The 21,060-nt window shown below is 43.3% G+C and overlaps 1 protein-coding gene across 1 annotated transcript in view; it reads left to right on the top strand.

The window, feature by feature from the left end:
* The window catches only part of LOC121287604 (gamma-interferon-inducible lysosomal thiol reductase-like), a 58,216-nt gene extending 43,089 nt beyond the window's left edge, over positions 1 to 15,127 (top strand). Inside the window, exons 6-7 of the mRNA XM_041205532.1 lie at positions 8,216 to 8,284; positions 14,941 to 15,127. Of these exons, the coding sequence (XP_041061466.1) occupies positions 8,216 to 8,284; positions 14,941 to 14,982 (111 nt within the window). The 3' untranslated portion in view covers positions 14,983 to 15,127. The remainder of the gene's footprint in view (positions 1 to 8,215; positions 8,285 to 14,940) is intronic.
* The last annotated feature ends 5,933 nt before the right edge of the window (positions 15,128 to 21,060 follow it).

The raw sequence follows: 21,060 nt of genomic DNA, 5'->3' as shown, positions 1-21,060 counted from the left end.
TCTTATGAGGAAAGGCTGGACAGGTTAGGCTTGTATGCATCAGAGTCTAGAAGAATAGTGTGGGGGAGGGGGGCTTAATTGAAACCTTTAAGATCTTGAGGGGCCTTGACAAGGTGGATTTTTGGAGGATGTTTCCTCTTGTGGGAGAATCTAGAACTAGAAGTCACTGTTTAAAAATAAGGGGTCGCTCATTTAAGACAGATGAGGAGAAATGTTTTCTCTCAATGGGCTGTGAACCTTTAGAACTCTCTTCCTCAAAAGGAAGCAGAATCTTTGAATATTTTTAAGGCAGAGCTAGATAGATTCTTGGTTAACAAGGGGGTGAAAGTTTATTGAGGATAGGCAGGAATGTGGGTTGAGGTTACATTCAGTTCAACCATGATATTATTGAATGGCAGAGCAGGCTCGAGGGGCCGAGTGGCCTACTCCTGCTCCTAATTCATATGTTTGTATATTCATATGCTTTCTGGAAATCCAAGTACAGTACGTCGATAGGCTCCCCTCTTTCTACCGCACATGTTACTCCTTTAAAGAACTCCAGTAAATTGGTGAAATGTGATTTCCCTTTCATAAAACCATGCTGACTCTTCCTGATTATCTTGAGTTTTTTTAAGTGTCCAGCTATAGCCCCATTTTTAATGATCAATTCTAACACCTTCCCACACAGCAGATGTTAAGCTAACGGGCCTATAATTTCCTGTTTTCTGCTTCCCTCCCGTTTTAAATAGAGGGATTATATTTGTAACTTTCCAGTCTGATGGAACCTTTCCAGAATCTAGCAAATTTTGGAAAATTAACACCAACGTATCTACTACCTCATTAGCCACCTCTTTTAACACCCTAGGATGAAGTCCATTAGGACCTGGAAAATTATCAGCCTGTCGCTCCATCAGTTTGCTCAGTACTGCTTCCCTGATGATTTCAATTACACCAAGTTCCTCTCTCCCATTCACCCCCTGATTTGCAGCTATTTCTGGAATGTTTCTTTGTATCCTCTGTAGTGAAGACAGAAGCAAAATATTTGTTCATTTCTTCTGCCATTTCCTTATTATCTACTATTAACTCCCCACTGTCACTCTCTGGAGCACCAACACTCACTTTACTTACTCTTTTCCTTTTTAAGTATCTGTCAAAACTCTTGCTATCTGTTTTTACATTTCTAGCTATCTTCCTATCATATTCTAATTTCTTTCTTCTGATTAAATTTTTAGTCATTCTCTGCCATCCTTTATATTCTGACCAATCATCTGACCTGCCACTCATCTTTGTTTAATTTTGTGCTTTTTCCTTAAGTTTGATGCTTCCCTTAACTCCTTCAGTTAACGATGGATGGTGGGCCCTCCCTTTTGAATTTTTCTCTATAATAGGAATATAATTATACTGAGTATTCCAAAATATCTCCTTAAATGTCCGCCACTGCTTCTCCATTGACCTATCCCCTAGACTAGAATCCCAGTTCACTTCAGCTAACTCAGCTTTAATGCCCACATAGTTGCCCTTATTTAAGTTTAAAATTCTAGTCTGAGACCCACTCCTCTACCTTTCAAACTGGAAGTAAAATTCACATGTACAAATATATCTAAATATAAATAAGTATTTAAATACATATATGTAAATATATTTTGTTACTGTCAACTTCTCATCTAGCATCTTGTATCTGTTACAATGCTCTGAGGTCATACAAGTGTTACAGATGCTCCCCCACGTATATGTGCTTCAGGTCTATTGTGTCTCACACCATCTCATTACAATGCCTGGCCATTTTCTGCACAACAACAACATGAGCAAAGCCTCTGCCTTAAAGAACATAGTGTTTGGGTGATGCATCTCTGAGACCTGTGTCAGAGGTTCGCATCATGTGGCCTTGTGAGTTTAGATGCTGCAGTCTGTTTTAGCCTCCTGGTGCTTCTGCACTGAAGAGCACTCAGTGTTGATCACTGAGGATTGAATGACCACCCACATTGCAGTCAATCTCAGTTGGCACATCTTTCAATGGCCTTTATTTAATGCCCGTCAGGCATGAGTGTGAGTTACTGATCCAACAACAGTCTGGGCTCTTATGCTCTCCTTGTGGCCTGCAGCATTATGTCATGTCCACATGTGCACGTAGACATCACCCCTGTAGTAGTGCCCACTTTTCCACCTGCATGATTCCTGCTAGAGACCAATGCCTTTGTGAGATTTAAGGTGTGTGTCAAAGCCCCAGATGACGGACTGTGATATGGGAGGATGCCGCTCTTGACCTGAAGGTCTGGTTGGTGTGCCTTGCCATTAACCCTGTGCCAGCTCTCCGGTGGTCAGTCGACATGCTAATATGATCGTTACAATGCCAAGAATGTGTCTTGTTTCCATTTGAATATCTGAGACTGCTGGAATTAAAACGTGGAGTCCTCATATGGGATCAGAATTAAGCTCAACTACAACTGATGTGTGCTCTTTATTATCACCAATTTAACTTGTTAATATCTAAATGCAGTGTCTGCATTTTCTGACCCACAGATGCCAAGGTTAGGCTGAATGGTAACATGGAGGTGCCAGATGATTGCAGGGTCATGAGTGCTTGATAGTGATCAAACGGTGCTGTTACTGAAGCTACAACAGTCCACAGAAAGTTGACCTGACTCACAGGCTCATGATAAATAACTGCGCCCTAAGAAACAATCTCATGTTGGGGACTCACTATGATGATGAGGCTTGAACACTAATCTTGTATGAACGATTGCTTGTGGAGAGATGCTTGCAGTGGATTAGATGTCAGGTATCAAGGCGGGAACCACTGAGTGATGATTGCCCTCCTTGAGGCACCTTGTAACACTCCAGGCACACTGCTGCGAGTGCAGTGAGGATTGCAGAGCTGCTCCTGCCTCTTGAAGGCTGCTGTAGGCAGTGGAATGTTAGCGAGGTTCTTGAAGAGACTCCACCATGCCTTGTCTGCTTGCAGTGCACACATAATAGGACAGCCACATGCTTCAGACGCTGCCTAGCATTCCAAGGATGAGGACATTGTGACATGAAATAGTAAGTACTCATTCAGAGATTGATATGTGTCATTGTGATGATGAGGATAGCAATGCAGGTGTTATGGTCGAGCCAGAACGAAGGGCAAGGGGGAAAGAGGCTCGTATGAGCTACTCGTCATCGTCATCCTGGAATATTGTTGCTATAAGAATCTCACAGGCATGTCTGCCGTGTGTGGACCCTGCTATGGCTTCTTCCTCTAGAGCTCAAGTTCCTCACCCTCAGCAAGCTCATCCTCTTGACATCCTCCTCATCGGTGGAGGGGTGCAGCTCCTCCATCTCTCGTTCTGCCATGTAATCCTCACTTTGGAGCACTAGGTTGTGTAGAGCACAGCAAACCACTATGATGCGTGAGACCCTCTGGGGAGAGCATTGGAGTGCACTGCATCGCGATTCCAGACGTTGGAAACACATCTTTAAGATACCAATGGCCTGCTCAATTAAGGAGCGTGTTGCAGAATGAGACACATTGTACCTCTCCTCTGAAGCACCTCATGGCTGCCAAGCGAGTGTCATCAGCCACATCGTCTGCCATAGCCTTTGTCACCGAGGAGCCAACTCTGGATGTGCCGCAGGCCCTGGAAGATCTGTGGCACCTGTGAGTGATTCAAGATGTACAAGTTGTCGGAGCTCCCAAGGTAAAACTGTATTATCTGCTTGTGGTGATTGTAGATCAGCTGCACATTGAGAGAGTGGAATCCTTTCCTGTTGATGAATTGTAGTGGCTACTGCCAGGGGGCTCTTAAAGCCACAGGAGTGCAGTCGATGGCAGCCTGCACCTGTGGGAATATGGAGATCAGTGCAAATCCCCACTGCTTTGGCAGCCTGAGTGGCTTCATCCAGGGAGAACTGGACGTAATTGTGAACCTTGCTAAATAGGCTACCTCTTACCTCTCAGTTGCATTTGTGAGTGGATGCCTGAGAAATCCCAGAGATCCCCGTTGGAGTCCTGGAACAGCCACCCATGAAGAAGTTCAGAGTGGCTGTCACTTTGAGGGCCACGGGCAAAGGGTGGCCTCCAAGTCCCTGTGGCGTCAACTCCTCCCAGTGAATGTGGCAGATGTGAGCCACTTCATCCCTTGACATGCGAAGACATCTACACCACTTTCTCTTGCTCATCTGCAGGTATGAGAAACATCTTCAGTACACCCGTGATCATGCCAAATGCCTCCATGGAATGGGTTGTCAGCCTCAGCTTCAGTGCCTTGAGGGGGCCCTGTTGGTCCATGTTCCTCATGGCCACACTCTTCCCTTTGCCCAGCCTGATGGAGATGGGCCCTTCTTCCCCTCCTCCTCAGTTGCCAAATTTCCAAGAAAAATGCAGTATTGGCTGCTCCGTGCATTATCCTCTCTTGCTTGTCTCGCAGAAACATTGAATATGAACATTGACTGAACGTAACCCAGCAATGATCGCCTTGCATTTGAAAGCTCAGAAGCCATTGTGAAGTCCTTGGATTGCACCCATTCTACCCATTCCATTCCCAGATTGTTCATTGCAGCTGTAGCACTGGCCCTTAAAGATCTTCAATAGGGCACACCCTTCCCCCCACCCCCACAAACACTCCAGACATGACAGTGCTTCCACAAGGGGGGTTGGATCTGAATGAGCGCAGGCAGGTGATATCAGCCTCAGTCAGGCCGCTGTCAGACTGAATCCTTGGATTAAAGCGCAGCTTGAACCTGCACTAATGTAGTAACATGAATTGAGGAGGCATGCAAAACCTGAGCCTGACAGCCGTGAGGTGTAGAGGTCTTTGGGGTGTTACAGACCAGAGGGGGATTAATTTAAACAGTCCTGATTTCTCCTGTCACTATCCATCTGTGAACTGAAAGGTGTTTTTGATTTCTGATTTCCCCCTTTCTAAGTGGTGGCATGTTTTCCCCAACCCTTCAGTGGTCCATCCTCTATTAATAACCCCACAGCTAACTTGAGGTAAGGTAAAATAAGAGGGTTGGGCTTTCTTTCTACACACACAAAATGTGAGAAATTGTTTCAGAATGTCCACCTCTGTTTGCCATCATACAACAAAAGAGGCATAAGGGAAAGTGAGGGGTACAGGGCAAGACCACAATAAAAATAATAGTTATGGTTTCACCTGAGTCCAGAGTTTCAGAACCAATGTCCAGTGACCTATCCCTTCAGAGGTTAGCAGGCTGAAACTGTTGCAGCGTGATCCAGCTTTCCAGAAGTGAGGATTTCCATAATAGGAGAAGGCACGTAGAGGTGAATTAGCCTTGAAGGCATGGATATAGAAGTTCCAATGTTCTAGAAGTTCACTGTGTAGATGAGGGCCAAGCACTTCACCTGGGCAGATATCTTTCTGCTGCTACCTCTTAGATGATAAAATGGTAGACTGCCTGTGTTCAGTTCCACGTGGCAATATTTAGAGGTTCTAGCAGCTTGGAGAGGTCATGTGACACACCTCCCAATCCTTCCCCTAGGACTTGGTCAAAGGATGTATTTTCTCAGGTTTGGAATCTTGAGGTGTTCAATAGAGGAGTCAGGGTTCCTTTTGTCTTCTGCAGATATATCGCCTCTGTTGGCCGGAGCTCTGCCTTAGAAATGGAAAAGGGGTTGTATTTCTTTGGAGTTTGATTGTCAGCAGTCACAGAGGGCATTAGCACCTCTTTAAAGGTAATGAGGTCCCTGCTGGTTTCTGAAGGTTAGAAATTCCACTGGTACAAGTCATGGTTAGTCAGGGTAAAGCCTTTTCGATTTTTAAAATGTTAAAAATAAGAATTATATAAAGTTTGTATAGATATGTATATTTTCCTTCCTGTCTTCTGATCAGGAAAGGGGCATTTTATATATGCAATTTAGACATAGCCCATTTACAGGTGAATCCTTCTGACCTTCACACTTCCCTATGAGAGGGACAAAGGGTCATTGGAACCCATTCCAATAATTGTCCCAATCAATTGGTTCTCACAAGAATGTGCACCATGAGTTAAGGTGCCCAAATACTTCAATGGACATTAGAGCCTTCCTAAAATGTCTCAGCTGAGCCTTGCACTACGTTGGCTGAAGCAGAAATTAATCATGTGCCCCTTCAATCAACCCCAAAGTGCAGTAGTCGACTGCCCCCACAAGCCCCCTGACCCTCCCTGGCGATTTTATTCATACTTTATATTTCAACTGTGTCATTGGATCAGGTTGCAAAATGGTAATGCTCAGATTTTACTATGAGACCAGCTTCCAAACCACTGCCCTGTGAGTGTGGAAGTCCCTCCCATCATGCTGGAAGAGCGTCATGTGCAGGTTTCCCTCGGTCTAAACGCTCTCCTTCCTCCCCCTCTAATCCTGGATCCCATCGTTATTGTCATTGATATCTCTGTCCCCGCCACTGAACTATATTTGATGCTGATGACCCGATGCCACATGTAGACTTGATCCTTCTCCAATTTGAGGCCCATTACAGAGTGATTTAGACACCTCTGACCCCAATGAGACCATCAAGTTCCCCACCCTAAATTACCTGGTCCCCATCTACAGGCTAAAGATGCCTCTCCTGGCTGTGACTGTGCCATCTGCAGCCCAGTAGCAAGCCACCAACTCCCAGGACTGACGTGTACAAGGGACTGACCATGCCCTGAGCACCATGCTGGGCACAACTGACACAGGAAGGACAGGCCCTCCCCTCCCTCCCTGGACTTGGACTAGGACAGGCATGTCAAGTACATCCTCTAAATTGTTCCATGCTTGCTCAGAACTGTCAATGCTTTCTGTCCATGACTACTTGACACCATCCCCAGACATCCTTTCCCCTCCAATTAAGCCTTTGCCTTCCAGTGGTGACCGCAGCGCAGTGAAAGGTAGCTTAGCTCATGTGTACAAACCTCGAGATTGCGAGTGAAGTGCAGTTGGTCTAGTAACTTGTAAATCAATTTCGGATGTCCTAGGGTAATTTGTAAAGGCAGGATTTTCTTTTGAACTTCATGATTACAGGCACTTTTTTCTAGAAAGCTTGATTCCTTCTTTAGAGTCAATTATCCATTCGTGAGTGATTATGGAATTGATTGTCCTTTTGTTTGGGAATGGAACAAACTATTTTTATTTTCAGGTTAAAGTGTTAGATCAGCCAATTTTTCCTTCAGTCCATGATAGGCCGGTCGGCTGTGTGTGGAAATTGAGCACCCTAAGCCAGACCTCTATCTCTAGGCTCCAGGCATATTCGGTGGCCCAGTCTGACCAAATTGGTGCACCACAGTCAGGTAGGTCTAAGTGGTGTCCATTCCTGGGCAGAAACCCATTTTGGCATCAGCCTCAGTTGTTACTGTGGATTTGGTTACTGGACTCTTTAGGACTGCCATTTGCTCCTGTCTGGAGTATGTACAGAGAGCAATCTGTTCAGTGCTGTCCTAAACTAGCATTCAGAGCTTATTGTGTGTTATTGGCCCTGATTTTGCATGTTAATAATGTCTCTTGCCTGTGTCCGGTGTGTGCCCTGCTACTTAGCAATAGCCCCAGGAGAAGATTCAGCAAAGGAACTGAAAATATTAGTTTTCGGTAGGAAGATTAGCTCAGGTTCTGCAATGGATGTAGATGATGTGGGGGATGAGTGATTCTAAATAAATAAGTATTTGCCAATCCATCCTACTCGGCAACAATGACCACATTTCGAAAATACTTCATTGGCTTTGAGACATCCAGTGGTTGGGAAAAGCATTATATAAATACATGTCTTTCTTTTAAAACCTGAGTAAAATAACACTCAACACTGAAAGGTGTGTGATTTAAAAACAATCTGCAAATGCAAAATAATAAATTATTTGAACGACATTGAATTTTGCAGAAGCCTTCTTAAATAGAAACAGTCAACCAATCTGAATATAAATAAATCACCTGGGTTCCAAAATGCAAACCTTGAAGAAAGGGACAAAGTTCTATTATTTATACATTTTACAATAAAATTTATTAAATCCAAGTCTCAGTTGTGTATATATTGAGGAGCATTGATATTGGAAGGGAGCTGATGATTGTTAGGGCCTATTGAAAGGGCTCCTCAGGCTTCACTTCAACCTGTTTTCTAATCTTGTCAAAAGGAAATTGCCCTCAAAGCATTTGAATATATATTTTTATGTTCGCTACCTTTTCCTGATGTCTGTGCAGTTTGTGTGAAGTTAATTGTCTAAGTAGAATATTTTGCTATGTGTTGTTATTGTGTGATAAAAGTGACTGAGGTCTGCCTTTGCACAGGAACATTCTGAGGATCTCCAACATCAAGCTGAGACTGACCTCTTTAATTTGCTGTGCAGGACCTACATAGTGAGTGAAAAGGAAAATTCTATCCAACTTTTAGCATGTTGCCTGCAGTGCAAGGAAATTAAGTGAATATTAATAATAATGCTGGAATTACATTGCAGATCCAGTGGACATCTAACAAATTTTATTTTTTTTTATATTTTCAGCAGTTACAGCATCAACTAAAATATATAGATACTTGTTGAATAAAATTGCTCTTTTTGACAAAATAAAATTAGGCTTAAATTTATTATGAAGACAAATTGAGACTAGAATTTGAGATGGAGACAAAATTAAATCTAAAGTAATTTCTAAGACTAAATTGGAAGTGGTAAAACAACCACAACCTCGAAAAAAATCATTGGAATTAAAATATTAGTGTGTGAAAATGTCTTCCATCTGTAACATTGTTAGAAGTGCAGATGGGATGAGATTATCCAGTTTGTTCAACAAATTTCTTGGTGGGAGAAATCCCCAAACATTCACAATGTTGCTGTCTACACTAATTGAGTAATTTAACATTTTTCATCAATTGTCTCCAGTGAATTTCCTACTATGGTTATTGAACCTTCTTTGGTGGGTCTTAAAACAAACACCAGATTAATAACTTGGCATTACATCCAGAATCCTGTATACTTAATTAGTTTTCTTCTTTGGGATGACATTTCTAACATCCAATCAATTCAGGGTCCCTCATGTTCCAACAGCAGCAAAAACAACTTATATTTATTTAGCACCTTTAATAAAATATCCCAAAGACCTTCAAGGAAGCATCATAAGACAAACCACAACACTGAAACACAAGAGAGATGTCAAAAGCTTGGTCAAAGAGTTAAGTTTTATGGAGTGCCTAAAAGGTGGAAAGTGAGGTTGAGAGGCGGAGAAGTGTAGTATTCCAGAGTTTGGGGCTTAGGCAACTGGAGACACAGCCCCCAAAGGTGGAGCGATTAAAATCGGGGCTTAAGATCGACGCCAGAATATGACATTGTGACTATAACAAAGTCCTGGCTCAAAGAAGGGCAGGACTGGATGTCAAATATTCCTGAACACAAGGTCTTCAGGAAAGGGAGGAAAGGAAGAAAAGGGGGAGGGATTGTAGTACTGATTAAAGAGAACATTGCTGTGCTGGAGAGAGGTCAAAACCAGAGTCTATTTGGCTAGAGATAAGGAACAAAGAAGATGTAATTACATTGCTTGATGTAGTCTACAGACCATCAATTAGTGGAAAAGTTGTAGAGGAACTGCATTTGCAAAGATATTGGAGAGAGGCACAAGAATTATACTGGGGGACTTTAATTATCCAAATATAGACTGAGGTAGTAGTAGTGTAAAGGGCAGAGAGGGGAAAGAGTTCCTAGAGTGAATTTAGTAAAGTTTTCTACAGCAGCATGTTTTTAGTCCAACAAAAAAGGAAGCCCTGCTTGGCTCTCGGGAATGAGGTCGGCCAAGTGGAATAGGTGTCAGAAGGAGAATATTTAAGGGACAACAATCATTGTATCATAAGGTTTAGGTTGAATGTGTGGCTCCAAGGTTGGTGTGGAAGAAATAGGTTTTGATTTATGGGGCACTGGCATCAGTACTAGCAGGTGCTTCACTTACCTTCAGGGAGCAGAGAGGAATGGACCTGCGTGGAAGCACCTAGAATCGGGTGCCTTCAGGAACTGACTGTGTTTGAAAAATAAATTAAATAGTGACATCATAAGAAAATCATAGATTGCTTATTTGGTGAGCAATTGTTGTTTGTGGAATGCCAGTAAATAGCTGAACGTTTTGTAAAAAATTAAAAATGAGTATCACTTAAGTAGCTGCCTTATAATTAATTAAGTGACATAAGCAGAAGGGAAGTAACAAGCTGGTGAATTTATAGCTTTATTTTAAAGTGGTAAGCTTTATTGTATTACTAAGGTTTAAATTCGTGTATTAAGCAGTGGTGAGGAGAGGCATTAAGAAAATGATTAAGTAGCTAATTAAAACACAATGAAAGGCAGAAGATATGCTGCAGCTACACTATGTGGGGCTGATGGACACCAGAGTGATCCATGGCAACCACATCTGCAGTAAGAGTCTGCAGTTCAAGGAACTTCAACTCAGAGCCAATGAGCTGGAGGACAAGCTACAGACACTGTGTTGCATCAGAGAGGGGGGAGGTTACCTGGACACTTTGTTCCTGAAGGCAGTCACACCCCTTAGGATAGGGTCTTTTGATTTGGTCTGTGGTCAGGGACAGGAGGGTATGACTGTGAGTGAGACAGGTAGAGGGATTGAGAAGGTGGAAGTGGAGGAGCCTCAGCCTTTGCTATTGCCCAACAGGTTTGAGATTCTTGCAGCTTGTATAGATGAGAACAGAGGTTGTAGTGTGGATGAGCAAACTGAACATGGCACCATCGTACAGGAAGACATTCAAGTAGGGGGAGTAAATAGCACTGTAGTGGTAGTTGGGGAAAGTATAATCAGGGGATAGACACAGTTCTCTGCAGCCAAGAGCGAGAGTCTAGAAGGCTGTGATGACTGCCCGATGCCAGAGTTCAGGACATCTGCTCAGGGCTGGAGAGGAACTTAGATGAGAAGTAGGAGGATCCAGTGTTCGTGATCCATGTAGTATCAAGGCATTGATGGGACTAGGAAGGAGATTCTGCTTAGGGATTTTGAGCAGCTAGGGGCTAAATTAAAAAGCAGAACCTCAAAGGTAAAAATCTCTGGATTCTTACCTGAGCCTTCAGCAAATTGGTGTAGGGTAAATAAGATTAGAGAAATGAAAGAGTGGCTCAGAGACTAGTGTGGGAAAAATGGGCTTCAATTCATGGGGCAGAGGAACAGTATTGGGGAAAGTGGGAGTGGAGCTGTATTATTGGGGTGGTCTTCATCTGAACTGTGCTGGGGCCTGTGTTCAGGTGAATCACTTTCTAACAGTTACCTGAAGACGGAGTTGGGACAGAGGCAGGGGTGGACCTGTCTAGACCTGAGGGAGAGAATAAATTGAGAGCCCGGCTCAGCAACCTTTTATTCACCTGAAGACAGAGTTGGAAGTGGAGGCAGGAGCTGGGCTGTTACAGCTGCAGGAGAATGTCAGGTATGAAAAAAAAAATCAAGCTGTGACATCACAGGAAAGTCATAAAGTGATTATGTGGTGAGTAGTGTTTCTTAGGGACTGAGTATAAACAACTGGGAATTTAACAAATGTTAAAAATATTAACTATTAATGAAAAGTAACAAGTGAGTAGCTGGTGAATCTTACCTTTTATTTTTAAATAAGGCTTATTGCCATTAGCAAGGTATACTGTATTATTATGCTTCATAAGCATTAGTAAGGTTTATTAATGGTGGAAAGGTATATTAGTATTGGTAAAGGTTTATAGGTATTGGAAAGGTTTGTTACCAGTAGTAAGGTTTATGAGCAGTAACAAAGTTATTAGTTAATAACTAGTGAAATGGCAGGGCTGCTCCAACTCAAGAGTACACATCCTGTGCTATGTGGGAACTCCAGGACGCTACAAAACCATTAGTGCAGTAAGTGTCAACTTGAGCTCTGGTTTTCAGAACTTGATCAGCAGCTGGTGTCACTGCCTTGCATCCATGAGGTTGAGAACTATGTGAAAAGCACATTTATAGATGTGGTCACCCCAGACCTTAAGAGCATGTAAGGAGAGAGAAGATGGGTGACCACTATACAGTCAAAAAGAAACAGGCAAATAGTGCAGGGGTCCCCTGAGTGCATCCCACTTGCAAGCTGTATTTCGTTCTGAATACTGATGGTTCGTCTGGGGAGTGCAGCCAGAGCCAGGTTCATGGCACGACGGGTGGCTCAGCTGTACAGGAGGGTACAAGGAAGGCTGGAAGAACAATTGTAATAGGTGTTTGATAATTAGAGGGATGGATAAACATTTCTGTGGCTGCAGATGTGAATCCAGGATCATGTATTGCCTCTTTGGTGCCAAGGTCAAGGATGTCACTGAATGGCTGCAGAGCACCCTGAGGAGGGGAGGGTAAACAGCCAGTGTTCGTAGTCCATACTGGTACAAACGACATAGGCAGAAAGAGAGAAATGGCCCTGCAGTCAAAATTCAAGGAACTAGGTAGGAAATTAGCATGCACGATTTCAAAAGTAGAAATCTCTGGATTATTCCCAATACCACACAAAAGTGAGTATAGAAATAGAAAGATAAAGCAGATGAATATGTGGCCGGAAAGATGGTGCAAGGGGGAAGGCTTTAGATTCCTGTGGCTTTGGGACCAGTTCTGGGGGAGATGGGAGATGGGTTGTACCTAAATAGAACGAGGACTGAGTTCCTTGTGGAGCGTTTTCCTTTGTTCCTACATTGGCAGGATATGGGAAATAGCACTAGAATAAGAAATAGTAAAATAATAGATGAGGTTGGAGTAAAGGAGAAAGTAATGAAACCTAAATCAGGATCACTGTGCATGTATGTAAATGCACAAAGTATGGTAAATAAGATTGGTGAGTTACAGGCACAGATTGACATGTGCAAATATCATGTTGTGGCTAATACAGAGACCTGGCTCAAAGAAGAGCAGGACTGGGTGCTAAATAACCCTAGATACAAGGTGTTCAGGAAAGTTAAGAAAGAGGAAAAAAAGGGGAAGGTAGGCAGTATTAATTAGAACATTGCAGTGCTGAAGAAAGAGGATGTTCCAAGGAGTCAAAGACAAAATCTATGTGGCCAGAGATAAGAAACAAAAAAGTGCAATTACATTGCCCAGTGTAGCCTATAGGCCGCCAACTAGTGAGAAAGATGTAGGGGAACAAATCTGGAAGGGAATTAGAGACGTGCAAAAATTATAGGGCAGTAATAATGGGGGACTTTAATTATCTGACTATAGACTGGGATAGTAGTAGTCTAAAGGGCAGAGAAGGGCAAGAGTTCCTTGAGTGTGCTTAAGAAAGTTTTCTACAGCATAATGTTTCCAGTTCAGTGAGAAAGGAGGCACTGCAAACCTGGTTCTTGGGATTGAAATGGGCCAAGTAGATCAAGTGCCAGTAAGAGAACATTTAGGGACAGCAATCATTGTATCATAAGGTTTAGGTTGACTATGGAAACAGATAAAGAACAATCTAAAATAAGAATAATTAACTGGGAGAAAACCAACTTCAACAGGGTAAGATGAGACCTGGGCCTAATAAAATGGAATCAAGGTTGGCAGGAAAAACAGTAGCTGAACAGGAAAGTTAGGAAAGGGAAAAGAACCTTCAAAGAACAGAAAGTTCAGGCACAGTCAAAGTATATTCTCTTGAAGAGGAAAGGTAGGCCAAACAAACCCAGAGCTCCCTGGATGACAAAGAAATAGAAATAAAGATAGGGAAGAAAAAGTGTGCTTATGACAGGTGTCAGGTGGGCACTACAACTGAGACCCAGAGGGAGATGAAAGGGCAAATAAGAGAAGCAAAAAGGGAAAATGAAAAGAGACTAGCAGCCAACATAAAAAGGAATCCCAAAGTCTTCTTTAGGCACATGAATAGTGAAAAGATGTTAAAAGAAGGAGTCGGGCTGATTCAGGACAAAAGTGATGATTTACACATGGAGGCAGAGGACCATAGCTGAGTTATTAAATGAATACTTTGCATGTGCCCTTATCGAGGAAGATGTTACCCAGGCCGTGGTGAAGGAAGAGGTAATTCAGACATTCGATGGGTATAAAATTAATAAGGAGGAGGCATTAGATAGGCTATGTATACTTAAAAGTTGAGAAGGCAACAGGACTGGATGAGATTCATCCAAGGATACTGAAGGAAGTGGCAGTGGAAATTGCAGAGGCACCAGCCATCATTTTTCAGTCTTCCTTAGACTCAGGGGTGGTGCCAGAGGACTGGAGAATTGCAAACATTACATCCTTGTTCAAAAAAGAAAAGCCGAGCAACTGCAGGGCAGGCGGTTTAACTTCAGGGATGGGGAAACTTCTGGAAACAATAATTAAGGAGAAAATTAATAGTCATATGGACAAATACAGGTTAATTAAGCAAAGTCTGCATGGATTTCTTAAGAGATAAATAAGTGTTTAACCAACTTGCTGGGGTTTTTGAAGAGGTAACAGGGAGGGTTGATGAGGGCAATGCTGTTGATGTGTGCATAGACATCCAAAAGACATTTGATGTAATGCTATGCAACAGACTTGTGAGCAAAGTTACAGCTCATGCTATAAAAGCCACAGCAGCAACATGGGTACAAACTTGCCTGAGTGACAGGAAACAGACAGTAGTTGTTATTGAATGTTTTTCAGACTGGAAGAAGTTTGTAGTGGAGTTCCCCAGAGACCAGTGTTTGGGCCGTTGCTCTGCCTAATATAGATGAGTGGCTTAGATGCTCTCTTTGCTGCACCAAGCCTTTATTACGAGAGGGTCTTTGTCCTGAAAGGAAGTCAGAGTCAGTTTGTCACAGTGTCAGGATTCTTTACTAGCTTCCATGAACATGGTGCCTCTGAAACGCCCTTAAAGGCAGCGACTATTCTTTAACCGACCCATCTTTGGGATAAGGACAGGATCTCTTGCCTTCTTTCAGTGCACCAGAGCCCAGCTATACCACACTTCCACTGTGGAGAAACAACTCTGGAATCTCCATCCGTTAAAATGTGAAGTAAGTGTTGATCAGGACAGTACCTGTGGAAATTATTGCATCTACTTTTATTTGTGTTGATCAAGTGTCTTTGCACTGTTTCTTGTTCAATAGGGTCATGAGGCCTGTGACCTGAGAGAGGACATCTCAATATAATTCTCAAAAATGGAAATATTGCTGCACTGTCGAGTATGAGCATTTTATGATGGGTGTCATTTCTCTTTCATGATTCTGCAGCTCTGTCAGAATTTTGTGCTATGTTCTACAAACCAGATTCTATACATAGTTCCACAAAATTATTTGAGTCCAAACCTTCTCAAATCTAACATAGTTTCCATGCCTTTAGTTCAATTTGCCAGATTTCTATGCATTCATGAACTTGTATTCTGCAACTGAACATAATCTGTTGACTGCATAAAGAACAAAGTGTTGTCACATGCCTTGGTGATGTCACTGGCAGAATGTATGTGCTCTCTCTGCCCACAATCAGTGTGTTTTGTATGGAAAGAGGTGTGTCTCTTCATGCCCTTGGATTGTGCATTCCGATTAAATAATTCAGAAGCAAGCTTTCATGAATTTTAAATAAAGAAGGCTATTTATTCTCACACACTTACCTCAAATTAATGCAATACCTCACACTCAGTCTCACACATGCAAACACACACATAAACACATAAAGGAATTGGATACAGATAAGGGTATCTGTTTTACAATCAGCTTGATCTACATTTCCATTGAAATCATGAAATTAGGCAGAAGTAAAATGGGCAACTGATTTGCTGGTGCCTGTTTAGTGTTGTCTCACAAGACTAATTTCATTCTTAAATTTCCTCACAACTTCTGTGGACATCTGGGAGATCCTACATGCCTACACAAGCCATATTTAAAAGCAGACAGATTGGAAAAGGAGGAGAAATAGCCCTTATTGTAAAGTATGTCATAAGGACAGTAGTGAGAAAGGATCTTGGCTCCAAAATCAGGAAGTAGGATCAGCATAGATGGTGATCAGGAATAATGAGGGTTAGGAACACTGGTGGGAGTAATTTACAGATGCCTAACAGTAGTTACACCACGGGACAGTGCAAAAAGCAAGGAATAATTGGAGCTTGAATAAAGGCAATATAATAATTATAGGAGACATTAATGTTCATGAATAATAGACCAAGCAAAATGGCAAGGATGGTCTGGAAAATGGGTTAAGGGTTAGGATAGGATTAGGATTAGGGGTTGGGGTTAGGTGTTAGGGTTAGATTAAGGGTTGGAGATAGGATTAGGGTCAGAGTTAGAGGTTAGGGCTAGGGCTATGATTAGGGCTAGGGCTAGGACTAAGGCCAGGTCTAAGGTTAGGGTTAGGTTTAGGATTAGGGTTAGGGATAAGGCTAGGGTTAGATTTAAGGATAGTATTATGGGTTAGGGATAGGGGTTTGGAGTTAGGGTTAAGGTTAGGGATAGGGGTTAGGGTTCAGATTAAGGTTAAGGTCAGTGCATTAGGGTTAGGTTTGCTTTAGGGTTTGGCTTAGAGCATTTGGGCTGAGGTTAGGATGAATGCAGTGGGTTTAGGATTAGGATTGGAGTGAGGATGAGGGTTAGGGTTATAGTTAGAAATTAGGGTGAGGGTTAGGGTTAGTACATTTTGAGTAGGGCTAGGTTTAATGCATCAGGCTTAGAGTTAATGTGAGGTTGAAGGCTAGGGTCACGGTTAGGGTTTAGGGTTAGTGTTAGGGTATTAGGATTAGGGTTAGGGTTAGGGTATTAGGATTATGTTTAGGGTTAGGGCATTAGGTTAAGGGTTAAGGTTAGGGCAGTAGGGCTCGGGTTAGGGTAAGGGCATTAGGGTATGTTAGGGTTAGGGGTTAGGCATTAGGGGTTATGGTTTAGGGACTAAGGTTATAGTTTGGGTTTAGGGGCTAGGCGTGAGGCTTTAGGGTCAGGGCCAATGTCCAGGTCCGGTGTTTGAATTAGGGTTAGGGTTTGGGGTTAGGGTTGTGCTGGGTTTAGTCCTTGGGTTAGGGGTTAGGATTAGGATTTAGGTTTGCTATTATGATTAAGGTTATGGGTTAGGGTGGGTTAGGTTTAGTGTTAATGGTTCAGGGTTAGGGTGAGGATCAGCGATTAGGTTTAGATGTTATGGGTTACAGATTAGGGTTTCGGTTGGGGTTAGGGGTTAGAGATTAGGGACAGGTTTCGGGTTCGTGTCAGGGTCCGGGTCAGGGTCAGGGTCAGGTTCAGGGTGCGGGTTTGGGTTTGTGTTCGGGTAAGGATTAGCGTTAGGGTTGAGGGTTTAGGATTAGGGATAAGGGATAAGGGTTAGGGTTGGGGGTTAGGAATTAGACGTTATGTCTTAGGGATTAACGTTACAGTTCAGGTTTAGGGACTAGGCGTGAGGCTTTAGCGTCAGGGCCAGGGTCCAGGTCCGGTGTTTGTCTTAGTATTAGGGTTTGGGGTGAGGGTTGTGCTGGGTCTAGTCTTAGGTCTAGGGGTTAATGTTAGGGTTTAGGGTTACTATTATGATTAGGGTGGGTTAGGGCTAGGGTTAATGGTTGAGGATTAGGATTGAGATCAGTAGTTAGGGTTAGGTGTTTGTGGTTACAGGTTAGGGTTTCAGTTGTGGTTAGGGTTTGGAGGTTAGGGACAGGTTTTGGGTTCATGTCAGGGTCCGGGTCAGGATCAGGGTCAGGATCAGGTTCAGGGTGCGGGTTCGGGTTCGGGTTAGGGTTAGGGTTAAGGGTTTAGGGTTAGGATTAGGGCTTAAGGGTTAATGTTTGGGTTAGGGTTAGGGTTAGAGGCTAAGGATTAGGGTTCGGTGTTTGGTTTAAGGGTTAAGGGTTAGGTTTAGGGGATAAGGGTTAGCATTAGGATTAGTGATTAGAGGTTAATGTTAGGGTTAGGGTTTGGTGTTAAGGATTAGGGTTAGGGTTAGGTTTAGGGTTTAGCTTTAGCGGTTAGGATTAGTGGTTAGGGTTACTGGTTAAGGTTAGGCATTAACGGTTAGGGTTAGTGGCTAGGGTTAGGATTAGTGTTAGGGTTAGGGGCTAGGGGTTAGGGTTAGGGTTAGAGGCTAAGGATTAGGGTTCGGTGTTTGGTTTAAGGGTTAAGGGTTAGGTTTAGGGGATAAGGGTTAGCATTAGGATTAGTGATTAGAGGTTAATGTTAGGTTTAGGGTTAGGTGTTAAGGGTTAGGGTTAGAGTTAGATTTAGGGTTTAGCATTAGGTGTTAGGGTTAGGGGCTAAGGGTTAGGGTTAGTGGCTAGGGTTAGGATTATTGTTAGGGTTAGGGGCTAGGGGGTTAGGATTAGGGTTAGGGTTAGCATTGGGGTTTGGGGGTTAGGGATTAACAGGGTTTGGGGTTTGGTGTTAGGGTTAGGGTTAGGGGTTAAGGTTATGTTTAGACTTAGGTGTTCGGGGTTAGGGGGTAGGTTTAGGGTTCCGTGTTTAGCATTTCATGCTAGGTTTATGGATATGGTCAGGTTTAGTGGTTAGGGGAAGGGGTTTAGTGTTTAGGGCTAAGGGGTTAGGGTTTAGGGCTTAGGGTTAGGGCTAGTGGTAAGGGTCAAGTTTAGGGTTAGGGTATGGGTTCAGAGTTTAGTGTTTAGGATTAGGGTTAGGGTTAGTGTCAGGCTTAGGGTTAGGGTTATGTTTTGACGTTATGGGTTAGGCTTTGGTTAGGATTAGGTTTAGGCGTTAGAGGTTAGGGTTTGTGTTAAGGTGAGGGTTAGGGCCTGCAGGGATAGGTTTAGGGTTAGGGTTAGGGTTTAAGGTTAGGGTTAGGGTTATTGTTGGGGTTTGTATTATAGTTACGAGTTAGGTTTATGGGCTAGGGTTAGGGTTAGGGCGTGGTGTTAGGGTTAGGGTTAGGGTCAGGTTAGGGTTAGGGTTAGGTTTAAGGATCGTGTTACAGGTTAGGCATGGGTGTTAAGGGTTAGGATTAAGGTTAGAGATTGGTGTTAGTGCTCGGGTTATGGTTAAGGTCAGTGCATTGGTGTTACATTTGCTTTAGGGTTAGTGTTAGAGCATTTGGGATATGGCTAGGGTGAATTCATTAGGGTTAGGATTAGGATTGGAGGGAGGATGAAGGTTAGGATTATGGCTAGAAATTAGGATGAGGTTTAAGGTTAGTGCATGTGTGGTATGGGTTAGGTTTAAGGCATCAGAGTTAGATTTAGAGTTAGAGTGAGGGTGAAGGTTAAAGTCATGTTTGGGAGTTAGGATTACTGTTACGGTTAGGGTTATGGCATTAGGGTTAGGGTTAGGCTCAGGACATTAGAGCTGTGGTTAAGGTTAGGGCATTAGTTTAAGGGCTAAGGTTAGGTCAGTAGTATTTGGGTTAGGGTTAGGGTTAGGAATTAGTGGTTATGTCTTCGGTTACGGTTAGGGGTTAGGGTCTAGGCATGAGGCTTCAGGATCAGGGTCAGGGTCCAGGTCCGGTATTTGTCTTAGGGATGGGTTCGGTATTAGTGTTGTGTTAGGTTTGACCTTAGGGTTATTGGTTAGGGTTGGAGTTAGGGTTAGGGTTAGGGTTAGGGGTTAGGGGTTAGTGTTTAGGATTAGGGTTAGGGTTGATGTTTGGGTTAGGGTTAGGGTTACGTTAGGGTTATGTTTTGGCATTGGTTAGGTTTTGGTTCGGGTTAGGGTTAGGGGTAAGGTTAGGTTTATGGGTGAGAGGTTAGGGTTTGTGCTAGGGTGACAGTTAGTGTCTTCAGGGATAGGTTTAGGGTTAGGGTCATTATGATTAGGATCATAGTTATGGTTCAGGTTAGGGCTGGCCTTAGGGTTAGGGTTAGGGTTAGGGGTGAGAGGTTAGGGTTTGTGCTAGGGTGACATTTAGGGTCTTCAGGGATAGGTTTAGAGTTAGGATCATTTTGATTAGGATCATAGTTATGGTTCAGGTTAGGGCTAGGCTTAGGGTTAGGGTTAGGGTTTAGTGTTAGAGTTAGGGATTAGGGTTAGTGTTCCGGTTAGGTTGAAGGATCATGTTGCAGGTTATGGATAGGGGTTAGGGGTTAATATTAAGTTTAGGGATAGGTGTTAATGTTATGCTTAAGGTCAGTGCATTGGTGTTAGGTTTGCTTTTGGGTTAGGGTTAAAGCATTTGTTTGGGGCTAGGGTGAATGCATTGGGGTTAGGATTACGATTGGAGTGAGGATGAGGGTTAGGGTTATGGTTAGAAATTAGGATGAGGTTTAGGGTTGGTGCAATTGGGGTAGGGTTAGGTTTAAGGCATCAGGTTTAGAGTTAGAGTGAGGGTGAGTGTTATAGTCATGGTTAGGGATTAGGGTTAGTGTTACGGCTGGGGTAGGTTATTAGAGTTTGGGTTAGTCTTAGGGCATTAGGTTAGGGTTAGGTTTAGGATTTAGGGGTTATGGCTTAGGGATTAAGGTTATGGTTAGCGGTCAGGGGCTAGGCATGTGGCTTCAGGATTAGGGTCAGGGTCCAGGTCTGGTATTTGTCTTAGGGAAGAGTTACGGATTACGGTTGTGTTAGGTTTGATCTGAGGGTTACTGGTTAGGGTTAGGTTTGGGGTTAGTAGGGTTAGGATTAAGGTTAGCATTAGGGTTAGTGTTGGCGTTAGGCTGTGGGTTAGGGTAAGGCACAGGGCTAGGGTCAGAGTCAGGGTTAGGTTCAGGGTCTGGGCCAGATTGAGGTTCAGGGTTAGGGTCAGATTCAGGGTCAAGTTCAGGGTCAGGTTCAGGGTCAGAGTCAGCGTCAGGGTCCGGTTGAGACTTAGGGATATGTTTAGGGTTAGGGTTAGGGTTAGGGTTAGGGGTTTGGGGTTAGGGTAAAGTTTAGGGTTTGGGTTAGGGTTAGTGTTAGGATTGCGGCTACGGTTAGGGGTAGGATTAGGATCAGGGTTAGGGTTGTGGTTTGGAGTTAGGGTTAGAGCAAGGGTTGGCGATAGTATTAGGGTTCGGGTTATGGGTTAGGGATTGGGCTAGGATTAGGGCTAGGACTAAGCCCAAGGCTAAGGTTTGGGCTGGGTCTAGGACTAGGGTTAGTGATAGGGCTAGGGTTAGATTTAAAGAAAGTGTTATGGGTTAGTGATAGTGGTTAGGTGTTAGGATTAAGGTCAGGGATAGGGGTTAGGGTTTGGGTTAAGGTTAAAGTCAGTGCATTAGGGTTAAGTTTGCTTTAGGGTTTGGGTTACAGCATTTAGGCTGGGGTTATGGTGAATGCGTTAGGGTTAGGATTAGGATTGGAGTGAGGATAATGGTTTGGGCTATGGTTAGAAATTAGGGT

Source organism: Carcharodon carcharias, chromosome 14 (genome assembly GCF_017639515.1).
Source record: "Carcharodon carcharias isolate sCarCar2 chromosome 14, sCarCar2.pri, whole genome shotgun sequence".
NCBI lineage: Eukaryota > Metazoa > Chordata > Chondrichthyes > Lamniformes > Lamnidae > Carcharodon > Carcharodon carcharias.
Note: the sequence above shows the minus strand (reverse complement) of the source record. Positions and strands in the feature narration are given on the sequence as shown.